This window comes from Siniperca chuatsi, linkage group LG9, assembly GCF_020085105.1.
Source record: "Siniperca chuatsi isolate FFG_IHB_CAS linkage group LG9, ASM2008510v1, whole genome shotgun sequence".
NCBI lineage: Eukaryota > Metazoa > Chordata > Actinopteri > Centrarchiformes > Sinipercidae > Siniperca > Siniperca chuatsi.
The window spans coordinates 17,811,094-17,835,794 of NC_058050.1; the positions used below are offsets into that span (position 1 = coordinate 17,811,094).

At 39.5% G+C, this 24,701-nt stretch overlaps 3 protein-coding genes across 8 annotated transcripts; 2 read left to right on the forward strand and 1 right to left on the reverse strand.

Annotated features, from left to right (window-relative positions):
- Nucleotides 1-11: 11 nt before the first annotated feature.
- Nucleotides 12-4,253, forward strand: dscc1 (DNA replication and sister chromatid cohesion 1). The gene is made up of 9 exons (XM_044207910.1): nucleotides 12-377; nucleotides 996-1,164; nucleotides 1,308-1,442; nucleotides 1,991-2,081; nucleotides 2,307-2,445; nucleotides 2,664-2,716; nucleotides 2,833-2,987; nucleotides 3,757-3,905; nucleotides 4,068-4,253. Exons 1-9 carry the CDS (start codon nucleotides 208-210, stop codon nucleotides 4,177-4,179), a joined length of 1,173 nt encoding a protein of 390 aa, XP_044063845.1. The 5' UTR covers nucleotides 12-207; the 3' UTR covers nucleotides 4,180-4,253.
- Nucleotides 4,254-4,419: 166 nt separating this feature from the next.
- Nucleotides 4,420-24,035, reverse strand: LOC122881572 (carboxypeptidase Q-like). Of its 4 annotated transcripts, none has more exons than XM_044207907.1 (11): nucleotides 23,931-24,035; nucleotides 22,973-23,123; nucleotides 21,931-22,146; nucleotides 21,683-21,799; nucleotides 21,395-21,602; nucleotides 21,049-21,256; nucleotides 16,684-16,795; nucleotides 15,807-15,898; nucleotides 14,430-14,525; nucleotides 13,837-13,942; nucleotides 4,420-6,863 (listed from the first exon to the last, which is right to left on the reverse strand). In XM_044207907.1, the coding sequence occupies exons 2-11, from the start codon at nucleotides 23,121-23,123 to the stop codon at nucleotides 6,703-6,705; spliced, it is 1,467 nt and encodes a 488-aa protein (XP_044063842.1). In that variant the 5' UTR covers nucleotides 23,931-24,035; the 3' UTR covers nucleotides 4,420-6,702. The 4 variants fall into 4 exon arrangements, with proteins under 4 accessions (XP_044063842.1, XP_044063841.1, XP_044063843.1 ...); XM_044207906.1 differs by having other exon boundaries at nucleotides 23,841-23,994; XM_044207908.1 differs by lacking the exon at nucleotides 23,931-24,035 and adding an exon at nucleotides 23,334-23,470.
- LOC122881574 lies at nucleotides 7,900-13,453 on the forward strand. 3 transcript variants are annotated; one of them, XM_044207913.1, is made up of 4 exons: nucleotides 7,909-8,253; nucleotides 9,303-9,804; nucleotides 11,834-11,966; nucleotides 12,098-13,453. In XM_044207913.1, the coding sequence occupies exons 2-4, from the start codon at nucleotides 9,460-9,462 to the stop codon at nucleotides 12,295-12,297; spliced, it is 678 nt and encodes a 225-aa protein (XP_044063848.1). In that variant the 5' UTR covers nucleotides 7,909-8,253; nucleotides 9,303-9,459; the 3' UTR covers nucleotides 12,298-13,453. The 3 variants fall into 3 exon arrangements, with proteins under 3 accessions (XP_044063849.1, XP_044063848.1, XP_044063847.1); XM_044207914.1 differs by lacking the exon at nucleotides 9,303-9,804 and having other exon boundaries at nucleotides 7,900-8,253; XM_044207912.1 differs by lacking the exon at nucleotides 7,909-8,253 and having other exon boundaries at nucleotides 8,290-9,804.
- Nucleotides 24,036-24,701: the final 666 nt, after the last annotated feature.

Sequence of the window (24,701 nt, forward strand, 5' to 3'; positions counted from 1 at the left end):
CCGGTCCTATTTTGACGTCGCAACTTAACGTAGTTACAAACTTCCTTCCCACGACAGAAAGAGAGCGGGGAAATTTGACACTCATCGAGTATTGCTACCAAGTAACACTAGTTAGTAGGTAAAGGTAGTTTGTGACAGTTTGTTTCGGGAGTCTAAAAGGGTTTATTTCTCAAAACATTATCGATTTATCCCGCCGTCTGACCCAAAATGAGAACTTTAGAAGAGGTTCAGGCCACTCTGCAGATCGCCAAGCTGAAAGAGGAGGATCTACAGAAAACTATTCACTGTCTGTCTTTTGGGGAAAACGTCTCATCTGCAGACTACTGCCTGATGGAGCTGGACGACACACTGTGCAAACACATTGAAGCTGGGCAAAGGTAAGAGATTAATAATGTGAATTTATGTTCGTAGTGAGTCTGTACATGTGGTGAAACACACCGACAATAAAGTAACATCATTGATGTACTTGTATTCTTATGTTCTGTCATTAGATCTGACCATTTCATTGTCGATTAATCTAATCTTATCTAGATTAAAGGTAAACGTAAGATTTAACGTTTACCTTTACATTAAATGTCAAATAAAAGTCTTCACAAGTTCTCCAAAGCTCATTTGACATCTTCAAAATGCTTGTTTTATCTGACAACAGTCCAAAACCCAAATGTTATTTAATTTACAATTATAGAAAGCAAACATAAACAATAATTCTTCTCATTTGAGAGGGTGGAGCCAGTGAATCGTTTTTACTTAAATGACTTGAACAAATAAACTTTCAAAATTGTTGTCAGTTTAATTTGTATAGTTTAACTAATCAAATATTAATTAATTTAAAACTGACTCCCCTTTTTCTTGTTGAACACAAATGATTAATGTGGTTGAAGATAATTAAAACTGACCTGTAGTGTAGTGGCACAAGATGCATGATCAGGATGGATGTAAACACAGGGAAATGTAATTGATAAATTATAACTAACAATTATTTTCTCTTTTTCCAGTCTAGTGATTCGAGGGGATAAGGATGAGCGTGCAGTTCTCTGTAGCGGTGACAAGACGTATGATCTAAAAATAGCCGACACATCTAACCTGCTGCTGTTTGTACCGGGATGCAGAACCCCGGACCAACTAACTAACAGCCAGGACAGCCCTCATTTGGCGCACACTCAGGTATAGAAATAACACAAACATACACACACAGGTACCTGCCTGGTATACTGTAACAGCCACACAAACAGCCACAACCTTAACATAACGGTTAATTGCATTTATGAAGCAATGAATATACTGACAATGTCCTACTTCTGTTGTAGATCTGGGGATTTTGTAACAGCTACTGGGAACTGAGGAAACAGCGTCCTAAACTGAAGAAACTGAAGAAGCTTTTAATGGAGAATCCTTATGAAGGACCTGCTTTAGGGGGGCAGGAGGAGAATACAGAAAACAGGGTAAATACATATTCTACAATGAAGTCATTAATCATAATATCCTGTGTATATAGGGATAGGGCATGAATGTTAAGTCTTTACTCTTTCAATAGCACCCATGGTGTAAGTCTGTCAGCATATAGGCTATCTGCCAGGAAGTAGTACAGTAACAGTAGCCTTGGTAAAAGCGATCATCTACAATCTGTCCTGTAGTAGCAGCTTCTATGTCAAATTTTTTAAAGGTTTAAATCTCTTAAAGTACAGATAGTTTCAAGAAAAATTTGCATGCTAAAACATTTGATTATTACAATAGATTTCTGTTGAAATATCAGTGCAGCAGCGACTGACTGTATCATGTAATGCATCTGGTGAAAGAATGTGGGGTTTCTATGTCAATATCTGTACATGGTTAGTCCTCTCCTTATTGGAAGTAAATGGCTTTTAAACTGTAAATTTGAGTATAGCTGCCTAAGATGTTACATTTTGAATGTTTCACTGTTAAGTGTTCCCCTCTTTTGAATGTTGCTGTAGCTGTTAGTAAGTGGTTTCCTGTGTGCCTCTGTTACCAGTACACAATGCAGGATCTGTTGGAGAGGATCCAGGCCAGTGAAGAGGAGACAAAGACCCAATTAGAGATCATCCATGCCTGTCAGATAGATGGTAAACACTGACATGTATTTGAATAATAACTACATTAATTGTTAAAAGTTGCTTTTGCTGAAAATAGGTACAAAATCATTGTCAACGTGGTGCTCCCAGGAGGTACAGTGCAGGGACGATGCTTTTGTAAATATAATCTCTCTAACCTTAGCTATACTTACTAATATAAATAACAAAACAGATACGTACCAGATGTTTAGAGAGAGTATCTTTTCCGTCTTCCAGGCTACTGGCGCGTGCTGGACTTTGATTACGAGATGAAGCTACTCGGTCATGTGACTCAGCTGGTAGATTCTGAGTCGTGGTCCTTCAACAAGGTTCCCCTTCAAACCAGTCTGGAAGAGTTAGCTCCACTGGAACCCAAGTAAGTTAGCGTCCTGATCCTCATGCTCATGCAACAGGAAAAGCCAAATATAAAAAAATATTATTTTTAGTGGTGTTGAAGCTTAGGAAACAAAAAACTCCCCAAATAATATGACTAATGAGCTTATACTGATTGTCTGAGCATCTATTATAAGGCTAGAGAAGTCTTATAATAGATGCTCAGCCAGGTTCCAATAACTTTTCTTCTCTCTTTCACAGAGAGATGATCGAGCACTGTTTGAACTGCTATGGGAAACGCTATACTGAAAACGGTAAAGAAAAACAATCTGTGAAGACTCAAACTATGACGTTTTTATCAGTAAATTGGTAGTATACAATCTGAAACTACACGTACTAACAACTCTGTATCCTCCTTTTGTCTATATAGACAAAGTTTTTTATGCGCTACACGAGGATAAAGTATGTCGTGGCGTGGCGCTACTGCTGCTGCAAAACGCTGTCAAGTTCAACCTGAGGGAGTTTCAGGAAGTCTGGCAGCAGAGTGTCCCAGAGGGCATGAGCACAAGACTGGACCAGCTAAAGGTTAGCATGTACCGCTCATATATACTGCACTTTGAGTAGAAGAGGGGTGCTGGATTTCAGTTACAGCATAAGTTGTGCATTTTGGATACAGATTTTCTACATTATTTCTTTTCAGTACAATCCTTAAGATGGTAATTTACTGAAAATGTTCAACACTTTGAATAAAATACAAGAATTGTTTCAACTTGAGACTATCTATCTGAAACACACCTTCCTCTCAAAAATGCAGCTTCATAGTGTCTCTGGTTATAAAATGGCATCTATGTGGTCTGTGCATTCTTAATAAAGTTCAAATGAGTTGACTAAAGTATGCATCAGATGGCAATTTGACTGGCAAATAAAACAGGGAGCTCCAAGATCATTGTTACAATGTGCATATCAGTCTTCATCTTTCAAGATGCAGTTTCATGTGTTTGTGTTTTTGAGAAGCTTTCTTTCCTGATAATGACATAGTATGTCTACGTTGACTTGAAAAACCATAAATCCACTATATTATGTTGCCAAAACATAAAGGAGTGCTATGGCTTCTAGGAGTCAAGAATCCATAAAAACCACCAGACTCTTCCTCTTATCTCATTGACAAGACGCTTTTGCATTTCCTCGTACCTGAGGATTCGGTTTCCACCTCCCTCTGGCATAGATGGAGTCGTTACAAAGTGTTGTCTCAAACCAGCCTCTGTAGTAAAGGAGCGACCTGCTGCAGCTGTTTCTCTCTGCTCATTCTCTTGAGAAACTGACCGCAGTGCTGACGGCGTTGTAAATCTTCTAGAGTGTCGCCCTTGTGGACCGCACCTCCCGTCCAGAGACCATCTGCCTGCTGCGAGTGGAGGATCTCCCAGAGGACACGCTGGAGCGCTTCAACCACCTCTTCACACTCCGTGAGAAATGGACAGAAGACGACATCACGCCATATATACAGTAGGTGTCATCCATTTGGGAAATTATCATAATAATTATAAAATAAAAGGTACATGAATTTGCCTTGTTAACATTAGTGCAGAAACAAATCACATAAGTAATTTCTTTAGCTATCTGATAGATTATAATGTGTGATGCTTCCTCCCTCCTCTCCTCGCTCAGGGACCTGTGTGGAGAGAAACAGACCACCGGAGCCCTCCTGACCAAATATGCTCGATCTTCAATGCAAAATGGGATCAAGGTCTTCAACTCCAGAAGGCCTGTGGCTACATGAACATGTCCACTGTCAAGAAATTAATTTCACATTTGAAAATAAATGTGGTTATGTTTATTCCCAGAGTGACTTTTGCAACTGTCAAAATGATTTTGTTCAGAATTAAAAATGCCTTGTTAGCATTGAAAGGGTTTATCAGTCAACTATCTTGCAGCAGTTGAACTAGCTGGCTAGAAAAGTGTATGATAAAAATAATTACTTAAAATTGAAATGTTTTTGTCACAAGAAACAAACTTGATCGTTATTTCAGCTTTTATTTTGTCTGGAAAAAAAAAACAAATGCTACATGTTGGTAATAAAAGGTTAGCACCTTTTTCATTTCCAACGGGAAAATGGAAATACACACAGGAAATTATTAGGTGCTGCGCTGGAGGTTGTCCACAAGGTGGTGACCTATGCTAATGAATTCAGTATGAGTTCCACACACTGACTGGATAATATAGTATGTACTGGCTGACATCCAGCTGCTTGTTTGTCGTGTACTGCATTCAACTGACAATTATTTGTAACACAGAGTTACCATGGACTCTGGGAACTCGAAATGGGCATTTTTCTATTTGCCAACATTCTGTAGACTAAACAATTAATACAGAAAATAATCAGTGGATTAATCAATAATGAAAATAATTCTTAGTTACATATTCAACTTGTGGGGGGGGGCTATGCTATTCTCATATGTGCGCTCTGGGCTGAGCAGGTAGTATGTTGCAGCTTTCATGTACAAATGCATATGTGAGTTTTTTTGTTAAAAGTTTCTAATGCAACATTTCACTTAGTTGCACAATCTCTAGATAACAGAAACGATAGTGTGCCTGCAGTTTCAGTTCAGTTAATCTAAAATGTCATTCAGGAGATCTAGTGCTAAAAGAAACCTCATTTTAATAGAATTTAAATGTAATTTCAAACAGTCCCGTCTGACAGATGTCTGTCTAATGTTGATGCATGCATGTAGTTTTCTACAGATCATGTCAGCAGTGCTTATGTGTGACTCATTGAGTGTTTAACATCCACAGACTGTGTGTATCTTCACTAGCACAACTGTCTGTGTGTGAACCAATGTTACTGGCACATGAGGAAGCGCTCAATTGACACTGGCTAAAAGTGTAACTTTTAGGTAGTGTCAACACAGACGCACCTACTCACACACATCTGTGTTTCCAAAATGACTATATCTGCATTAGCTGGCTGACTAACCCTGACATCACCCGTCAGGAGTGCTGACTTATCAGTTCACGGGGTATAGAGATCCCAGCTGTGTGTGTGTGTTTTGTATCTGCCGTGTTGGTCTGCATGGCGCCTGCAAAATGATTAATTCTCTTTACTTCCTCTCCTCCTCTGTATAATCTCCTGCTTCTCCATTCCTCTTTCTTTCTATGGACTAGATGTCTCATCTATCGGCATCTCTCATCTTCCTCTTCTGTCACAGAAATTCCAAGTATTATTAGCAGAAGAACAGATGGGAGTAAAGGTCGGAAAGCAATGATTAATATTTTAACACATTATTATAACACTGCAATGATTTTTGTGTAAAATCTTACAGAACATCCTGTAAATGTGGCCACAGTTAAGCAGAATGTAGGCAGGCATTATAATACATCAAAGGTCTACCACAACAATCTAAAAACATTAAAAACATATAAAAATATACTTAAAAATGAGGTTGTCCTCTTTGAACACAGGAATTTGGACAGCTCCACAATTTCTCAACACTTTTTTTTATGTGCTCATTGTTGTTGCTTGTTTGACTACAGGCCAACATTACAAGAATCATTCTCTCAGGCAAGTAATTTACAGTGTGGAGGTAATTCTCCAGACTTTCTAATACTTTAATTTCTACAGTTTCACAGACCTAAAAAAAACAAACTTTTGTCATCCTTTGTGCAGCACATTATATCGAGGCATTAAGTTAAGTACAGTAACTTACTATTCCCATTTTTCTTGGTCTTGTCAGTAAACCAGCATTTTAAAATCAGCTTTTTACTCGGAAAATTATGGTATTTCTTCCTCATTCTTAGCATAATACTTTGTTCTCTGCTATAAATCATTAAAATCACTATGTAGTATGATCATATACGCCTCTATTATGTTGCTGTTTCAATAGAACCTTTACATGCCCTATTTTGACGTCCTGACTGGACTCTAGCTTGTTTTACATTCAAGATAATCATGACATAGCCCTGAGCTACAACATTATGTAAATCTCTTTATAACAAAATGATTTTTGGGATTACTAATGCTTTAATTTTATGGTAAAATCTGTTTATGCTTCAATTTACTATTATTCAACTAAAAACACTTGTGCTGATATCGTGCAACTGCTAGTGGTTAATAAATATAGGAGTAACTCAAATCTATTTTTTTATCCTCTCAGATTCACTTGTTTATCCAAGGACAATTCACATTCAGTCTGTAAACAAAACTTTCTTAACTCGATCCATTCAATTAACCGGTCCAGCCGTCGTTCACAGTGGATCATCCTGTCTTCCTGTTGACTGGAGGCTCCGCATCCTGTGTGCTAACTGGCTACCTGGGCAACATGTCCTGTAGGTCTGCCACAACATAGGCAACCACTGCCCACAATGCTGAGCACAGGTCCATGTCTCGAGGGTCCTGAACGGTCATGGTATCGCCTTCACTGTGGTGGAACCAAAAGTATCGACTGTCTGCCACGTGGAGGCTAGCACCTGGATGAGAGGTGAAAAAAAGATGGATAAAATACAAACTGTTCTGCTAACACATCTGAAAAGAAACATCATTATTGCATTTGGTTCAATCCTCCAGGACATTTTTGTGGAAGGGGAACGTGGGTCTGACTAATACAAGGAGTGGTTAAATTTCTTTTCACAATAACTCATCGAAGCTGAAGGCCTAGTCTGATCATACCATGTCGTAATCAGCCAAAGCCACTAAATACTCACAAATTAGAGTGAAGGAAGTCAACCCGTTACTAGTCTCGGTTTCAATAATTCACTTCTCATTGACCTTCTTTGTGACCTTTCTATTTCAACCTGTTTATCAACTTGTTTTTTAGACCATCTGGCCTGCTGATGTATTAGGAAACAATCCTTTTTAAAAACAGTGTGTTAGCAGAAACATAGCCTTTTTATTACTTTACCTTCTGACAGATACTGGGAGCTTTGGTTTATAAGCAAAACTTAACACTAAAGCTACTTGTTTGAGATGGTAAATTATATGTACAGTACAGTCACTTCACTATACTATCAATTGGTTGTAGACCCGGTCTATAGTATTTATGGCAATGGCAGTTCTCTGCCTATTTCTACAAAAACATTGAGTGTATGTAGCATCTGGTTCAGTTAGCAAAAATGTTTCCAATTTCCCCCCGGTTTAATTTTAATTTAGCTTTTACTTCAGGTTACTGTCCATGTAGGTGTGAAGGGCAATGGAGATGTGGGAAAAGCTAGTAAGTGGACCTTAAGTAGTTTGATAAAACAGCTATTTCTTTGGTCAAAAATGAACTTTTATTCTTTAAGCCAACATGGGCGAGAAGTCCTATAATAGATACAGATGAAATCATAACAGCCACTGAGCTAACTGACAATTAAGCAAACTGATGAAGACCATGGTATATGGTTGAAAGCACCAGAAAAGGCAAGTAAGTGGACCTTGAGTTGGGATTATTTTGTCATAGGCTTTTGTTTTTATTTCCAATCTACCACTCCATACTCCAGTCCAGTAGGTGGCGGTAAAACAAAAACAACTGTCTTGCCAACCGCTAATTAATCGAAAGAAAGAAGTTAGTTTGTTTTTAGCTTGGTTAGCTATTCCTGTAGACTGTCCTAGAATCAGCTGTCAAACATGGGTCGAAAATGTGCTTATCCCGAGTGCAAAAGCACGGAGAGATTGCACTCTTTGCCGTCCAACAGAGAGATGGCACATCGCTGGCTGCATGCTCTGGGACGGGTCGACATACCCTCCGCTTCTGTTTACGTGTGCAATCTCCACTTTACGCGAGAGTGCTTCTCCAATTATGCAGAGGTGGAAATGGGATTCAAAAAGCAGCTTCTCCTAAATCCTGATGCTGTCCCTACCCCTGCCAAGGTAGTGACACAGGTGAGTGAGGCGTCTAACCCAGAAAATGTAAAATAAGAACACACCGCCTTCTGACTGTAGCACTTTGTTGATAACTTGTAACTTCCATGATTTATAAACCACTCTGGTTTGAAGCTCCTTCCTAAAAAGAGGGGACATATTTTTAATTGGCCCTCCCTCTAGGTAATTCCGGTATCTCTAAACCTGGGCCCTATTTTATATATATTTTGGGGTCTAAATGACTAAAAGCTTTGGAATTGGTCCAGTAGATCGCCTCAGCCGCCAAATGGGCTGCAATGGTTGCAACGTAATGCTTGCGCCCGTTGAAATCTCGCGAGAAGTGAGTTGTTGCAGGACGATGACAGTGGAAACGTGTATCAGAGGAGTTTGTTGTGTTGGAGTCTACAGAAAACGTTGCTGTATTTGTCTTAACCAAAAGACTTGCGAATTGTGCTTCGCACAGCTTTCATAGACTACCTTTTTCAGATAGGGCAAAACTGAAGTTATGGCTAGCTGTGCTACAAGTGGATGCTAATACCCATGTCCAGACTGCGCCTTGCAGACCATAGGGTCTGCAGTGACCATTTTTACCGGGATGACTACTGCCAGCCAAAGAGGAGAAGAAATGCTATAGCAAAGCACTTTCTCCTAAAGAAAAATGCTGTTCCAAGAGTAGAGATTCCTGCTGCAGACAGAGTGGAAGTAATGTTATTAGCTAAAGTTAGTGTGTTGACACAGGAAAGCATGGCAGTCCGTTTTGCCGTGATACCGGTATTCCCATGCGTGAGGCAGATTTGTCTAGGCGTGGCTTTTGAGGACCCCTAGTCGACTAACCTGGAAATAAACATCCGATTACGTCTCTATCGCATTAATTTGTCGGTGTCTTTTGAAACATTACAATTTAAACATTGATTTTGGTGCCCGTGTAAAGGAAATTCAGAATTTGTTTCTAAACATATTAGAAATGTATTGCAGACAACACGTTACAAAGACTGAACTATGTAGTACTGAATTGTGTCTAACTGAAATGAGTTAGACGTTAAACAGTTTTTCACCATTTTTGTGTTCAGGATTTTCAGGGCGGGCCTGAAATCATGGCCGGATGACGCACTGGAGCCACCGAGCATGGCCCCTCCCCTAACGCCATAATAACTAGCGCATTAGCGTCAGTGATTAGCAACAGTCATTGCCCTTAGTTACAGTCTACAGTTGGCTAGCTAGCTAGCTATGCCTTTGTCCCGCAAATGCATTTTCCCTGGATGCGAGAATTTACAAAACAACTCGGTATCCTTATTTAAGTTTCCCAAGAATGATGAGATAAAGAAGAAGTGGATTGATTTTGTGAAGAGCCACCTTGATGGAGAGCTGAGGATCACCACCAACACGCGCCTCTGCAGTGAACATTTTACACCGGGTAGTTTTACGAACTTTCATCGGAGACAACTGGGATTCACTGATAATCCGCTTTTACTGGTGAATGGGGCCGAACCAACTATCTCCCGCCCCGGCCTTCATCCTCCCGTCCCGCCGACAACTGGTGCCATTGTCGGCAGTTTGTGCCCACCAATTAGTGTAAGTTGCCTTGTGTGCTTATGTTATAATTATAGTAGGTAGTCCACAGTAACTCTACCAAATTTTGCAACCCCCCGTTAGCCTAGCACAATGTCATATTAGCCTCGCCATCAGCGGACACGCCCCCAACGTTTGAGAGCAGAGAAGACATCGAAGTTTTTTTTTATATATATAACTTGTTTTATTTACTTGGCGATTTTTTATCATTCAAACTTGGCTGGGTGGTTAGGAACACATTTTCCGTAGTGAGAAAAACTCAGAACACTTATTATTGCTTTACACGGATTTTCTACCTTGCATCATTTTGACCCACCAAAATCAAATCTTGAATTAACTGGTGATTTTCGGCTGTGGTTGTATCTTTATGTATATTATTTTGAACCAATTCACAAGGGTCTCCTACCTCCAAATTAGTTTAAAGCAAGGACTACAGGGAATGACAATGTTGGCGACTGTGTCGGTGCCTGTTCAAAACACTGCAATAAACGTCAATAAACCGTCCAAGTGTTCATGTTGTTGGTCTTATTTTTGTATCATGATCGTTTTTAATGTGTTGTGTTTAATGTGAAGTCGTCCTTGGAAACTGTTTAAAAAAGGACAGGCACTTTCAAAAGAATACTTGGCAGGTGATTGGATGAACCATCTGTTTATCATGGTTAACGTCAACCAATGAGATCAAGGAACCATATGGCGTAGTAGGGGAGCGCAGAAGAGAAAACACAACAAGTGAGGAGCTGTTAAAGCTAGCAAGCAGTCAGTATAGCTAAATATGTAGTTTGCATGTCGGTGGACGATTCTTGCCGGTTTTGTAAGGGACACTTGCGCATGAAAGGCACTCTGTCGCATAGCAAAAACATATGATTCAAAAAAGGCAGCAAACGAAAAGTGTTACCGAACGACTAAGAATTAACATTGTCTAAAGATAACTCAAGATCGGCTCGGGTTTGTACGTCGTGCCTTCGCTTGCTTGGGAGAATATAAGATGAATTTGCCATTTTTAGAAGATGGCAAGAAGCAGAGAAAGAAACAAGTCCAGAAGCATCAACTTCAACCGTAGAGAAACTGACCGTGAGAGGTATATTGGTTATTAAGAAACTAAATGAAACAGAAACCGTTTATTATCTATCTGGGCTTACCTAATAGTTTTTCTTTACTCCCGCTAACATTCTCAACTTAATGGACACAATAAAGCCCCTAAAGAGAGGGAACCAGGGCTTTTAAAACATCCCTGAATAGCAGAAGCCCCACTACCAAACCCTCCACTGGAACTGTTACATGTTTGATAATGGAAGACGGTCACTGTGTCAACATAGCACACCACTACTCCCCCTCCTTCTCCTCCAACTAACTCTCCTTGTCACACAACGTTTGTGGTACCTTGTTATGTACTGAAATGTTTAAATAGTATGTTTTAGTGTCTTCTTTCAGTTCCTATAAACATGTCTTTCTGTGTAAATTGCATTTTCACTTCTACAAAAACTAGACAGAGGTTTAGAGAATGTTTGGATCACTTAATCTCTACCAAAGCCACAACGATAGAAACATACCGTCAGATGTTAAAAAGGAACAAAGAAAAAAAAGCGTTATCTTTAACCATTTAACAAAAGCTTGGACACAACAGTAACATCTCCCTCTATTTTCATTTTCCATATTCTTGTGCCACTCCCATTTCAATTCCCACTTTTAATTGTATTGTCTGAATCACAAGTCAAAGGATACAGTAACATCTATTGCTTATTTCTATAAAGTTGAGTTTGCAAGAGTATCTGCTTTTCCCATTTCTTTCAACCCATAGTATAGCATAAACCCAGAGGTCTTTCACCTCACAGCCCAACCTCCCAACTCTTAAAGCATTCAATACTTGAAAAAACTCCACTAATATTAGTATTAACTTAAAATATGTCACAATTTGAGGTTTGCTTTTGCTCACAATATAACTTTGCACTGTAGTTTTTCTATCTCATAATTAGTTGTTTTAAATATTTGTGATGATGCATAAAGTGTCATTGTTCGCTGTGTCACTGTTTAGGGCACAGGTGGCAGCGCTTCTCGAATTTTGCCCGCTGTAAGACATGTAGCCTCCCAGACTGACCCCCCAGAGAGAAAATCAGTCAGCACACAGCTATCTATGAAAACTCTGCAGAATCATTTCCGAAGTACAGGTTTGTAGTCCTACATATCAGTAAGTCATACATGAAATTTGCTTTTACCTAATATAATAGAAAGTGTGCTCATTCATATTGCTACTGTAGAGACAACTAACAGAATTACTTAATTCTTCTGTGCATTGAAGCTACCCAGGCGAGAGTGCCCAGCAGAGATTGCGGTGTGTGCACCCTCACCTTCCCCTTGGACAGTCCCTTACTGTTCCTACAACCAACAATAGTAAAGAGACCATCCAAGAGACCTCGACTCAGCATTACAGACGAGAAGGAAGGCCCTGCAGAATGCAGCTTGTCTATGGTGGTTCATGAACCAGAGGATTCAACATGACTCTGAGGACTCTGTCACTGTCATGGGTTAGCAGCTGTATCTTTTTCTCTTTTTTTCCCCACGTTTTTGGAAACTTCTTCATGGAGAGAAGTTGGTGAATGACCGATTTAGTGAATGGAACAAATAATACTGCTGAATACTTGGATTTTTATGGATTAAAAAGTACCATGGAACAAGGTGCAGCAAATTACCAACTTGTGTAATGGGCTTAACAGTAACCTCTGTCCAACTGAAACGGTGCTATTCACAGCTAATGTGGGCTTATCTAATAGTTTTTCTTCACTCCCTCTAACATTCTCAACTTAATGAACACAGTAAAAGCCCCTAAAGAGAGGGAACCAGTGCTTTTAAAACATCCCTGTATAGCACAACAGAAAGTGCTGCAGAAGCCCCACTACCAAATCCTCCACTGGAACTGTTACATGTTTGATAATGGAAGTCACTGTGTCAACGTAGCACACCACTCCTCCTCCAACTAATTCTCTTTGTCACTGCTTTAAAGCAGGAACATTTGTGGTGCCTTGTTATGTACTGAAATGTTTAAACATGTTTAGTGTCTTGTTTCAGTTCCTCCTATAAACATGTCTTTCTGTGTACATTGCAATTTTACGTCTACAAAAACTAGACAGAGGCAGAGACAATGTTTGGACCACTTACTCTCTACCAAAGCTACAAAGATGGAAGCACGCCGTCAGATATTAAGCACAGCATTGTTGAGGGTTCAATCTGTTTTCACTATCAGCAATTCAGAAAAGCAAATATGTGTCAAAATATAAGTATACTGCTATGGCTTCATACAGCCTCCCATTCTTACTGCTAAATTAGGGTTTTAAAATCAGTGGAATCTGTGTTTTTTAAAAATGTGTTAACAGAAAATGAGATGGAGCAGGTCAAGAATAAATTGTCAGCAGTATTTGTAAAGGCTGATCCGTGTTAAATGAGTTGCAATGTCTAACCAGCAATGTACAAAATTCTTCTTCTTTTTTTTAAAGGAGCAAATACAATGTCGCTGGTTCAGTCTTGTGTGATCTAATACTACACAATTTTATTGTTGATTCTATTCTGTTATTTCACTTTTACTCTTTATTCTATCAGTTTATGTGTTTATAGGCCTACTGTACAATGTGTACCCATCATTAAAAAAAAAATCACTGTACATCAAGTAGTCTGGCTCGGAGATTCAACCTGAAACCTTCCCATCCATACGTTAACCATCTTGAAGTTTCAATTCAGATTATTAAGAAATCACACTTAAAGTGAATATCTGCCCCCACTTCATCAGTCAGGAAATGATTCTGTGTACAAAGCACTTTCAGGAGAAAAGAGAGGTTATTAAAACCCGAACCACAGAAATTAAGGTTGAGTTACTTCCTATTTTAATTGTCTCTGTTTTTATGACAGACGCATAAAACCATGTTAAAACAGGTTTAGCACATTTTCTTAAGTTGTTATAATATGAATTTTCACTGTGTTCAGTTATCCTATCATGAACATTTGCTGCTAGTTGCAGACAGACCCATAGACATTGATTAAACTGACCTGGTACGCCTGCCTGCATCCACGGTGAGATGTCTGTCCCTTCGCCGTGTGTCTCCAGTTTGGTTGTATTAATGGGAGCCAACAGTTTGACCACTTCTTCCATCACCTGTTGATACACACACAGCTAAGTGCTTCTCAGCTCATCACACAGTGTGTTGTATGTCATCGCTTTTCAAACGTGGTTCAACATTATTTAAAATATTGTAATTCCAAGATGCATTGTCTTATTTTTACAGACACCAGAATATAAGCCCATAGTAAACGTTCTGTGACCATGTAACTAGATGTTACAGTGCCATATCCACATAAAAGCTACAGTAGTTCTGTGGTTAAGCATGGGCTTTCTGCATTTACTAACGTGGTTCTTGTGGTTTAAATGCCCAACAGAGACTACACTGAGGTTAAATGGAAAGTTCAATGTTGGGACTAATTAATAATGCCCAATCTAGATCTCAAACAATGGTATGAAGGTAGGTGTAATGTGAAGTAGGGAGTACATGGAGGAACAACTGCACATTCACTGGCAGAATTCATACTTTTAAGCTTCAATACATACTGATAATTGTATGACAGTGTTGTGTTTTCAAGCCGACCTTTCGTGCTGCATCGCTGCCAGTAAACTGCAGAGCCAACGGGGTAAATGTCCCCAAGTCAGACTCCATGACCAGGTCGAAGTTGGACACGTTCACCTTGGTGGGGAGAGGAAGTAGAGAGGGGAAGGCGACAGAAGAGGTGAAAGATCAAGGGAGACATAAAAGCAACCTAAAAAATAATTCAACCTTCAGTCAGTGGAAATAGTGAGCCACTCATCTTCATATGAGGCCTCAGGAGGTGTTGAAGTTCAACGTGTTAACACAGCTACTTTCAAACCAGAGCATACACACTGAACCAGCCACAAGGGTGTGCTGGTAGAGCTACCTTAGGCAATTTAAATTATAATATATCAAATGTAAGAACTGGACAGTACACTGGGGAGTTATGGTACGTTGGTGAAAAATGTACTTTTTGGTACAGCTAGAATTACCACCCCGCTGTTGCAGTTGCAGTTTACAACCATGTCTGTCCAGACTCTAGATGGAAGTTTTCACTATATTGATACATATGTGTGATTTCAGTACATTGGTGAATTGATTAATGAAGGATCATCATAGATGTATTGGCTAAACAGGTACACATTTACTTGATTACTAAAGATTCTTATAGAGTACAGCTACACAAAAAGTGATGCATTTCTTTTCTTCTGGCATTTTTAGATGCAAAGCCTTTTTGAGCTGTAGGTGAAACTGAACACACTCACTCACAGGATCACGATTAGCTAGGCGCGTTCCAATACATTGTTTGCAGTCATGTGATTCCAATGACGCTCAAAATTCAGAATGAGGCAGGAAGTGAAAGGCAGAATGGACAAGATGAAGGAAAGCCCGTACTGTGCTAGTTATTGTTTACTCATTGTGCCTTCCCAGTCAACATGTGTGTGAAATCTGGAATCGCCCGATTCATTTTTAAATAATGGCTAAAAACCTATTTAGAGGTCCCAATGACCTTTGAGTCAAAAGTGTCACCAATTCATTTTCCGACCATCTGTAAAATATGGTCATCAATTCTTGAGTTATGGCCAAAAATGTGTTTTGTGAGGTCACAGTGACCTTGACCTCTGAACACCAATTTCTAATCAGTTCATCCTTGTGTCCGTGTGGACCTTTCTGCCAAATTTGAAGAAATTCCTTCCAGGCATTCCTGAGATATCATGTTCACGAGAATGGGACAGACGTACATACAGACGGACAATATGAAAACATAGGCTCTACCTCTGTTTTCAAGAGTATAGTTTATTATTATTTCTACACTCCTACACTTTATACTTTGACAATGTGGTCTGACCCTTCCTGCTTCTTACTAACATGAACAGTATTTTCTACTGCTGTTACAGTGTGTTTCCTATTAGGTATTGCAGTAACAGTAGACAGTACCTTGTGTAGATTATAGTACTGCTGCGCTCCGACTCCACCCTGCTCTTCAGCTGTCCACAGCACTGTTCGCAGGGTTCTCCTTGGACGTAAACCTGGAAACAGATAAAGACTAAAATAAACACACAAAGCAACATACTTAAAAGAAAGAGAACAGCTCAAATCAACAAATGATATGACTGTATACTGATGAAAATGCTGCAGCTTTTTTTAGAACTTGTAATACACACTATTTTACTGCATTCCTGACCACAAAACTTTTCATCACTGGACCATGTACTCTTGGTTGGATGAACCTGTCCCACTATACACTTATTCAGTTGCATTCTTCTGTCCGTAAGAATACTGTACTGTATATCCGAGTCTGCTTCCTAATTATGTTGGTTCTTGTTCCTCTGCCAACAGTTGGAGGAAATTACTATTTACAATCTGAGGAATTATTTTGTAATTTGTCCCTAAATTTGGAACAGGATGCTCTGCTCCCTCTTCATGGTATTCACTAACTGGCCGTTGGAGTTTATTAAAGCATCGATATAGAAAATGCTGTTTTGCTCCCACGTTCATGGAGCTTTACTATATTTTGCTTTTGTACATTGTTCTACCAACTGTTTAGCGTTGTACTTTTTTGGCCTGGTCACTTGTTTAAAAAGAAATCTGTTAATCTCAGTGGGGCAAACAGGTTACATAAAGCTAAATAATAAAGTAAATCATTTACTTGACTTTATTTGTTTATGAGCTTGTGTAAGCTTGCTTCTGTCTATATACTTTCTTTTTTTTTATTTCTACAGTAAAGTAAATTTTCTTTCTGTGGAATTTCATCTGTGTGGAACCACACACTGTATATGTGCGTCTCTATACAATACGTCTGTCTCTATACTACCTATGTCCTTGATGAGTGACAGTGCCTCCCAGGAAATTATGGCTCCACCTCCATCATCCATGGCACCTTGGCCCACATCCCAACTGTCCAAATGGCCGCTCAGTAAAACGACCTAGCAGATTGGACAGATAAAGACATGGAAACGAGAGACAGTGTGTGTGGTGGGACAGTTTTGCTAAGTATCAATGGCAACTTGACCATTTGTGTGATCTGAAGCAGACAAGTGCGAGTGAATAGGATCAGATAACGCTATGTGACCCATATCCTGTCTACATTTTATTAAAGCACAAACACATAACACACACATCATAAGCCTCAAATGTGACTCAGTATGTATAATTTAAAAAAGCTTTTTATCAGCAAGGACAGACAGACAGGAAAACAGGAAAACAAAGACAAAAACTCAGAGTTCAGAGTGATAACCCCATTTCCAGGAATTTTAAGGGGTAGGATTCCCATCAGTGGGATGCACCTGACCTGATGTTCCAGGTTACAAAACATTTTCTGAGCGAGCCCAGTCTGGACAATGACCCAGAGGCCGCACATTCCATTAAAACCTTATGTAACAGAAATGCTAATACAAATTTTTAGCCAAGCCATCCTCTGACTTTTCCACCAGCAGGTCGAAGTTCTCACATATCCAGTGAAATATCCCAAAATCTACCCAATGGATTGCCATGAAGTTTGGTACAGATGTTGATGTCCCCCTCAGGGTGAATTGCAATAACTTTTGTGATCCCTTTATTTTCTCTAAAGCCATCATCAGGTCAAACTTAGCCTGCAAATATGCCAAACTAAGATAGTGATGTAAACATGCTACTTTCTTAAAATCAGCATGTTAGCATGCTGACAATAGCATTTAGCTCAAATTCAATTCAATTCAATTTTATTTTATTCATATAGCGCCAATTCATAACATAAGTTATCTCATTGCACTTTTCCTATAGAGCAGGTATAGACCGTACTCTTTATAACTCAAATCACAGCTATGTCTAAGTACAGCCTCAACGAGCTGCTAGCATGGTTGTAGACTCTTAGTGTTGTTATAAATTAAACTTTTCCATAAATATTTTTATCTGCTTAGAGCTGAAAGTGCCACCAGTATAACTAAAAATCTAAATAGTTTAATAGTGTTAACATTTGTGTAAATGTGAAGTCTACACACTTAAATGCTTTTAACATGATGTAGAAATACATCATGAAATCATTTAGAATTATAAGACATACATATATGCATTTAGTACAGAGACACAAAATCACACAGAGATGGTGCTATGTGCAAGACCCACGAGTCACTAAAGTGGTTTTGCAATACCTGTCTACATCTAAATCCATTTACATGAGAGTTTTCCAAGTAAGGGCCTATCCCAGGTTACAGCATGCATCAGGGATTTTACAGTCCAGTCTTTGAGTTTGAATTTGCTCATAAACACAATGATTTGTGATAATTCAGGCCACCAGCAGTGTTGAAATAACAGGACATCGTATATATCTAAACCCAAAGTGGATTATTTTTCTGTATTGCACTTCTTACATTGGTAAACCTCAGGAAGATCCTTCTGCCCCTGTTGACTTTATATTGTTACACTGTCCCTCTTACTGAGGGGTACAGCTACCTGACTAGTATGAGTCTGTCTATGGCTGCTTTTTACAATGTGTTGACAGTGGAGACAACTAAATACATTGTAGTTAGCATAGTTAAAATCATGGGGGATAAACAAAAGTATGAAAAAAGTGACATGTAGTTTAGATGGGAATACAACAAAAAAAATTCCAACCAAAACACACTGACATTTACATAATATCAGTAGTCATCCCAATCAGTCTAGCAACATGATTTGTGTTTTAGGCATAATTATAAACAGAAAGCCTACAGGACATCTTGGAATTTAAAAAGTTAAAATACTCATGAAAAAAGATGGAAAATATAGAAGTTGAGTGGGTGGAAAAAAATCCTAGCAACTCATCACTTTCAGATGACTCTGACTGGCTCTGAAAGGCTAAACTGTGGAAATGACTCACTAAACCTCAAATGTACATCTTTCTATGAACGTGCGCGCACACACACACACACACACAATCCCTCACTCACTCAAACCACAATTGCTGCTACTGCCAACCGGAGCACAAAGTCACATAGCCAGAAATTATGTCAACCATGTCATGTGTTTCATTTCCCTCTTCTATAATGAGTGGCCAAGTGCTGGTTCCCAGATCAAAATAGTAACAGATTATATCAGCGATGTTCCTCTAATCCAAGTCTCCTGACTGATTTTTCAGTTAGCCACAAATTAAACGGGAGAGACTGGAGACTGGGAACTGCTGAAATATATTATATAAGTTTGTCAAAGCAGTCAAAGTCAGGAATCTTGTGTTTGGCCATCTTGGACTATAGTGTTAGGATATAATGTTTTGCAATTGTTGAATCAGTAGGCCTTGTATTTGCAGGCTCAAGAGGCTGTGAGGGAGCAAAGGCTTACACCTATATAGTTTATAGTCACACTCCAGGGAAATTCCCAGTGCAAATACCATCTACATTCATCTGCCAACAAATCGTATCTCATCACTTATTACATGGTATACAGAATCCTCTGTCCCAAATACAATATACACACTTTCAACAACAACAAAAACACCCATGCTCCAGACAACCTCCACAGTACACGCCATGATTCACAAATGACAGTGGAACTTTCACACAGGCTTTAAGTCAGAAGAGAAGCTTCTCCCCCGTTTTCCTGATTGGCTGCAGTTCTATTTGACACAGGGTTTACCACTCATCTTCACACACTAGTGCAACTAAAATGGACATACCCTGCTCAGCTATTAGGACATGCTAGTTCAACCCGAATCAGGCTGTCCCTGTGAATGAGAAATGTTGATCCTGCTTCTCATCCACTTTCATTCAGACAGACGTGACAACTTTGAGAAGACAGTATGAGAACTCTGGACAGTTTCTTCCAAAGACTCCAAGTTAAATCTGCCCCACTAGTCCTAACTGTGTACCCACATCTGTGTACCCACATCGGTCAACATGTGCCTTGGTGCTGAGCATGGCACTTCTGGTATGCTGAAGCAACTGTACTGTTTCAGCCTTGTCCACTGAATGACAGAAGCATTAGTGGGATTTTTTTCAAACAGAATGCACCTGCATGCATTTGGAGATTTGTGCAGCATCACCTTATCTGTTTATCGGGTTCTACCTGCTAAACATGTCTGCATCCTACACACATACATGTGTGTGACATTGTGTGACACTGCGCTGCATAGCTGCAAGCTGGGTCAGGTAATGCGTTTGCTCTGTGTAGTGATAGGCTTTTGATTTAGAGCAGGCCAGGGCAAATATACCATCTTATTCTTATTTCTTATTCTTATTCTTATTCTAACTATAAGTTGCACATAAGTGTCTGTCTGCTTTCGCCCTGTGACAGACTATCAACCTGTCAGGATGCACCTTTCGCACAATGCATGCCAGAATCTGATTATTTCATCCTATTTGCAGGTCAATGTCTCTGCTAAGCAACACTGTTCATCCCCATGGACTCAAAAGTTTCATTCACAGCGTACTAGTCATACTTGACAAAGTCTGAAAATGAAAATCAAATGCTAAGAATGATTGTAGGTTCCAGTATTGCAGTACAGGAAAATCTGCCCAAAAGTAGATTTAAATCATTCTGTGTGTTTTTACCACAACATGTGTTCACAAATCACAACTCAGTTCATACCATAAAAGGATATGTTAATTTCAGCAGGCCTGTAATTTCAGTTGAGTTGTTTAGACACACCAATAGAAAAAATGAGTGATCTGTGAAAAATGCAGTAAGGTCTGGCTTGTTGTAATTTATATAAATAACTTCATATGGTTAAAGTTTAGGGATTCATGAAAACAGGAAGCCAATGCAGGGGCAACACATCCAAAAACATAATTAACAGATAAATCGTTTGTTTACACAATGCTGTGTTTCCATAGAAACTTATTTTATACTGACTGAATGAAAGTGACATTTCTCAGCATTTCCTCAGCGTTTCTCTGGAAAGATTAGATCACACACTGGGAAAATGAAGGCAGACTAAACAGCTGTGGGAATATCTGGAGTCAGCAAAAGGAGGTTACACCATTCATTCCTCGTCCCACCAAACCGAGGAAAAGACTAATTAAGAGAGAGACAAGAACATCATAATAGTATTTCTTCTGAAAATATAAATCTAACAGGACATCTGTTTCCCATACAGTTCACTTGGAAGGCCCAACCAAATAGATTTCCCCAGACACTAAAAAGACTGGAAAAGAGAGACTGTAGCAAGAAAAGATACATAGACAAACAAGTCATACTGGCAGGTGTCTGTCATGGGAGAGAGTTCTACCTGTTCAGGGTGTTGCCAGCCTGTTATCTCAACCACTGTGTTGAAGGAGTCAGCATCCGGAAGAGTCTTGGCTCCCATTGTGAGTCTGACCACGATCCTCTGCCCCCTCTGTGCCATACGCCACATCAGCTCAGCATCCTCCACCGTGATACAGGCTGTAGGGATGCGCTTCACTCCATCTTGGTAGTCCTGCCAACCTGTGTGGGGACTAGAGAGGGAGAGACAAAGACAGAGAAACTTTGGATTAAACCTTCCTTCCACCTGACTGAGAAATTGAGGATGAAAATGCCAGACCCACTTAAATGTAATTTTCATTAATTTTCCTCATAGATAGATAGATAGATACCTGTTAATAGAGAATGGCGTGATAGTTCGAATGAGTGTGGCCACAGCTCCCACTTTGGCTGCCTCAGAGGCACCATAAGCACGGTAAGCCACCGTCACCCCGTAGCTGACGAACGGTTGGTTAAAGACCACAATCCTCCCTATGGCCTCGCTGGCTCTATGCTTCAGTTCCTCAAAAGACTGAACCACCAACACCTCTGCCTCAATACCTGGAGAGATAAGAGTGACACGGTGAGGAGTATGACAGATGACAGGCATTAATAATGATTTTATTCACTATAGTCTTTACCTTCAGGTGGTGTCCCTACACTGCTACCCAGTCCCAGTATAGCCAGACTTTTGGCCCTGGGCACAATCATTTCTGCACTCTCTTTCCCTCTCACCCAGTGTGGGATTTTGACTGGCTCTGGAGAAGAAAAGCAGAGGACAAGGCATTGCAGAAAGAGATCCTTTAATGTGTGAAACGTCTGCAATGTATCCTCACTGCACACTTCTCACATCCTGCATCCAGCGAGACACATAACAAGGCGTACTCACCTAGATGTACATCCAACCCATCCTGTGTCATAGCATTGTACATGTATTTGATAGCCATCTCCAGGTTGTGTGAGCCACTGACACGGTTCCCTATGGTGTCGGTGAAGTTGGCCAGCCGTCTGTAAGAGCGGTTCTGGGCAGCTCCGAACACAGCCAGGTCAATAATCTGTTTGGCCACATCAGTATAGCCTGCGATTTCTGCTGCTATGTCTGAGACTGGGTTCACACGGAAACACACAAAAGGAACTCAGGTTTTATATCCACATTTTCTGGTTTTGTCAAGAATATCTTTTAACCTTTCAAAAAGCTTTTCAGCCAGAAGTAAATACAGTGTCTTTGTCACTTGAGTAGATAAGTGAATATACTGCTGAGGAGGTAGATACAGTCACGCTAATGTTATATATTTTCATTTGCACATAATTCAAGGCCTGTCCCAAAAAACCTTGTACATAATAAATCAAGGAAGCAATATGAACATACAGTGACTACTTTACACGGTATAAGTCAGTGGTAATTAAACTGTGCGTAATGACTGACTCTGTATTTGGCGTCGATCTACCATAAATGGACTGGTATGTGGATGTTTTCTAATATAGCCCAAGGACAACTGGATTCCTGTGCCACTGTCCAGTATTTTAAAGCCCATTCACACCCATAGTCCACCCACACAGGTGTTTTCATTGATTAGACCTCTTCTCAAGACTGTGTGGGTGTGTAGAGACTGTGCTCGATTGACAGCTACCTCACTCTCCTGTTAGCTTTGTTGCACCTGTCAAGGCTGGACGGTTTACACTATTATCACTGTTATTAGTTCATAGAGTTTCATGACATGATGTCATTACCAGCAAAGCTCCACCAAACTTCAACCTGACTAGAGGTCTAATTAGCCAGAGTAATTGAAAACACTTGTGTGGGGTGTGCATGGCCTTTAAGAAGATCAATGTGTTTGAGTGAATTAAAACTAAATTGATGGCAACTGTGATTTCTATACATAGGCCTCTATCCTTTACTACATGTGTGATGGTAGGAGGGTTTGGGTTACCTTTCCTTGCAGTATGATTGGATACAATTCTGGCTGCGGCCATTGAACTCATGGACCAAGTAGAGTGAGGGTGACAGTCACACAGAGATGATAGCGTGGCGAGAAACATGAAGACAGAGAGAAGGAATGGCACTCCACCCTTCTGAGCCATCTACAGACAGAAAAAAGATCAGTGTGATTACAAACCTGACTGAGTCTCTTGGATTCATATCTGATTAATTAGCTAACAGGGAAATTCCCTGTGACCAGCAGCAATGATCCAATATTGCTACAAAATCATACAACAGCAAGAACAGCAGATACTACAGTAACGTTACCACTGAATCACTTTCATGTTAATCTGTTATCGGTTCTTATTTACCGCTTTGGAGCTAGTCGAGTATACTTTACAAAGTAGATTTAAAAACTGTAAATCAGCAAAACTAATTCATTCTAAAACCTAAAGAACCAAAACGCAATGCTGTTAACCCCACAGAGATGGCTCCAAATCATGAGATTTAACACGGTAGTTAACGTTACATTACTACTAGCTTGTTTTTGGCAGTCTCATGACTTTAATGATTGTTAGTGGCACTGAGAGCAGAGTAGCAAATGTTACAGCTTTAACGTTACTTTCAGTCCAGGCCTGACAACGTTGACGTTACTGGTTGAGCTATCCATTCAAAGACACCACCAAGATCAACGTGACACCGTATTAACAAAGTCAAATTCACTCACTTTATCTTTTATCAACAATCAAACATTAAACTCGTCAGAATCAGATTTTAATACAGACGAACTGAGGATAGAGAGACACGTTACGGCAGTAGTTCTCAGAGTAAGAATGAGCATAAAACTTGACTTAAAACCTCTATAAAGTAACACAAACCCTTCAGGCCAAGTTAGTGTCTTTGTTTTCGTTGACGTTACAAGACTTTAGACAGTTTAAAGATTACTCTAGTACAAGACATGAATATACCGGAATATAAACACCGTTTCCGTGCTCGTGATATCAGCGCGTGCCTAATTAAAATACACTTCCGGTCCGACTGTTTTCACAATAAAAGCGCCATCTCTACAAATCTATAGCAGTAAAAGTATATAAAAAGTATAAAGCAAAAACACTTTCCACATAAACACATTTATCAATGAAAAGAAAAAAAAATGTGTAAATCAATCCATTGAACAATTCAAAGATGCAATTACAAATACTTAAGTTTTATATGGTAAAGTCAGATTATTGTTGATATTATTCATACCTCCATTACTGCTATGCAATATCTTAATAATATCAATAAGCTACACTTAACTCGACAGTACATGCACCACTACTTATTACTTATATTATTACATTGTATTATTATACCGTATTATCATCATCAACCAGTAAACCCACTTGGTACTTCACACTTATTTTATTTGATACTTATACCCACCTGGTACTTAATTTATTTTCTGACCTGTTTTTATAGTGTTTTGTATTATATTTTTTTGCTAGTACTTTCTCCCGTGTGCACTGACGTAAAGGCAAGCTGCTGTAACAAAGAATTTCCCTTCAGGGATCAATAAAGTATTTCTAGATTCTGATTCTAAAACTGTACTGATCAATTTGTTTAAATTACCCATAGAGAAGTACTGTAGTCTATTCAGGTTATGTATTTCATTACTATACTACTATACGATATTTGTCATACAGTCCTACAGGCCAATAATAGAAAACACACCAATTTAGGCCCAGAGTGTTGGGGAA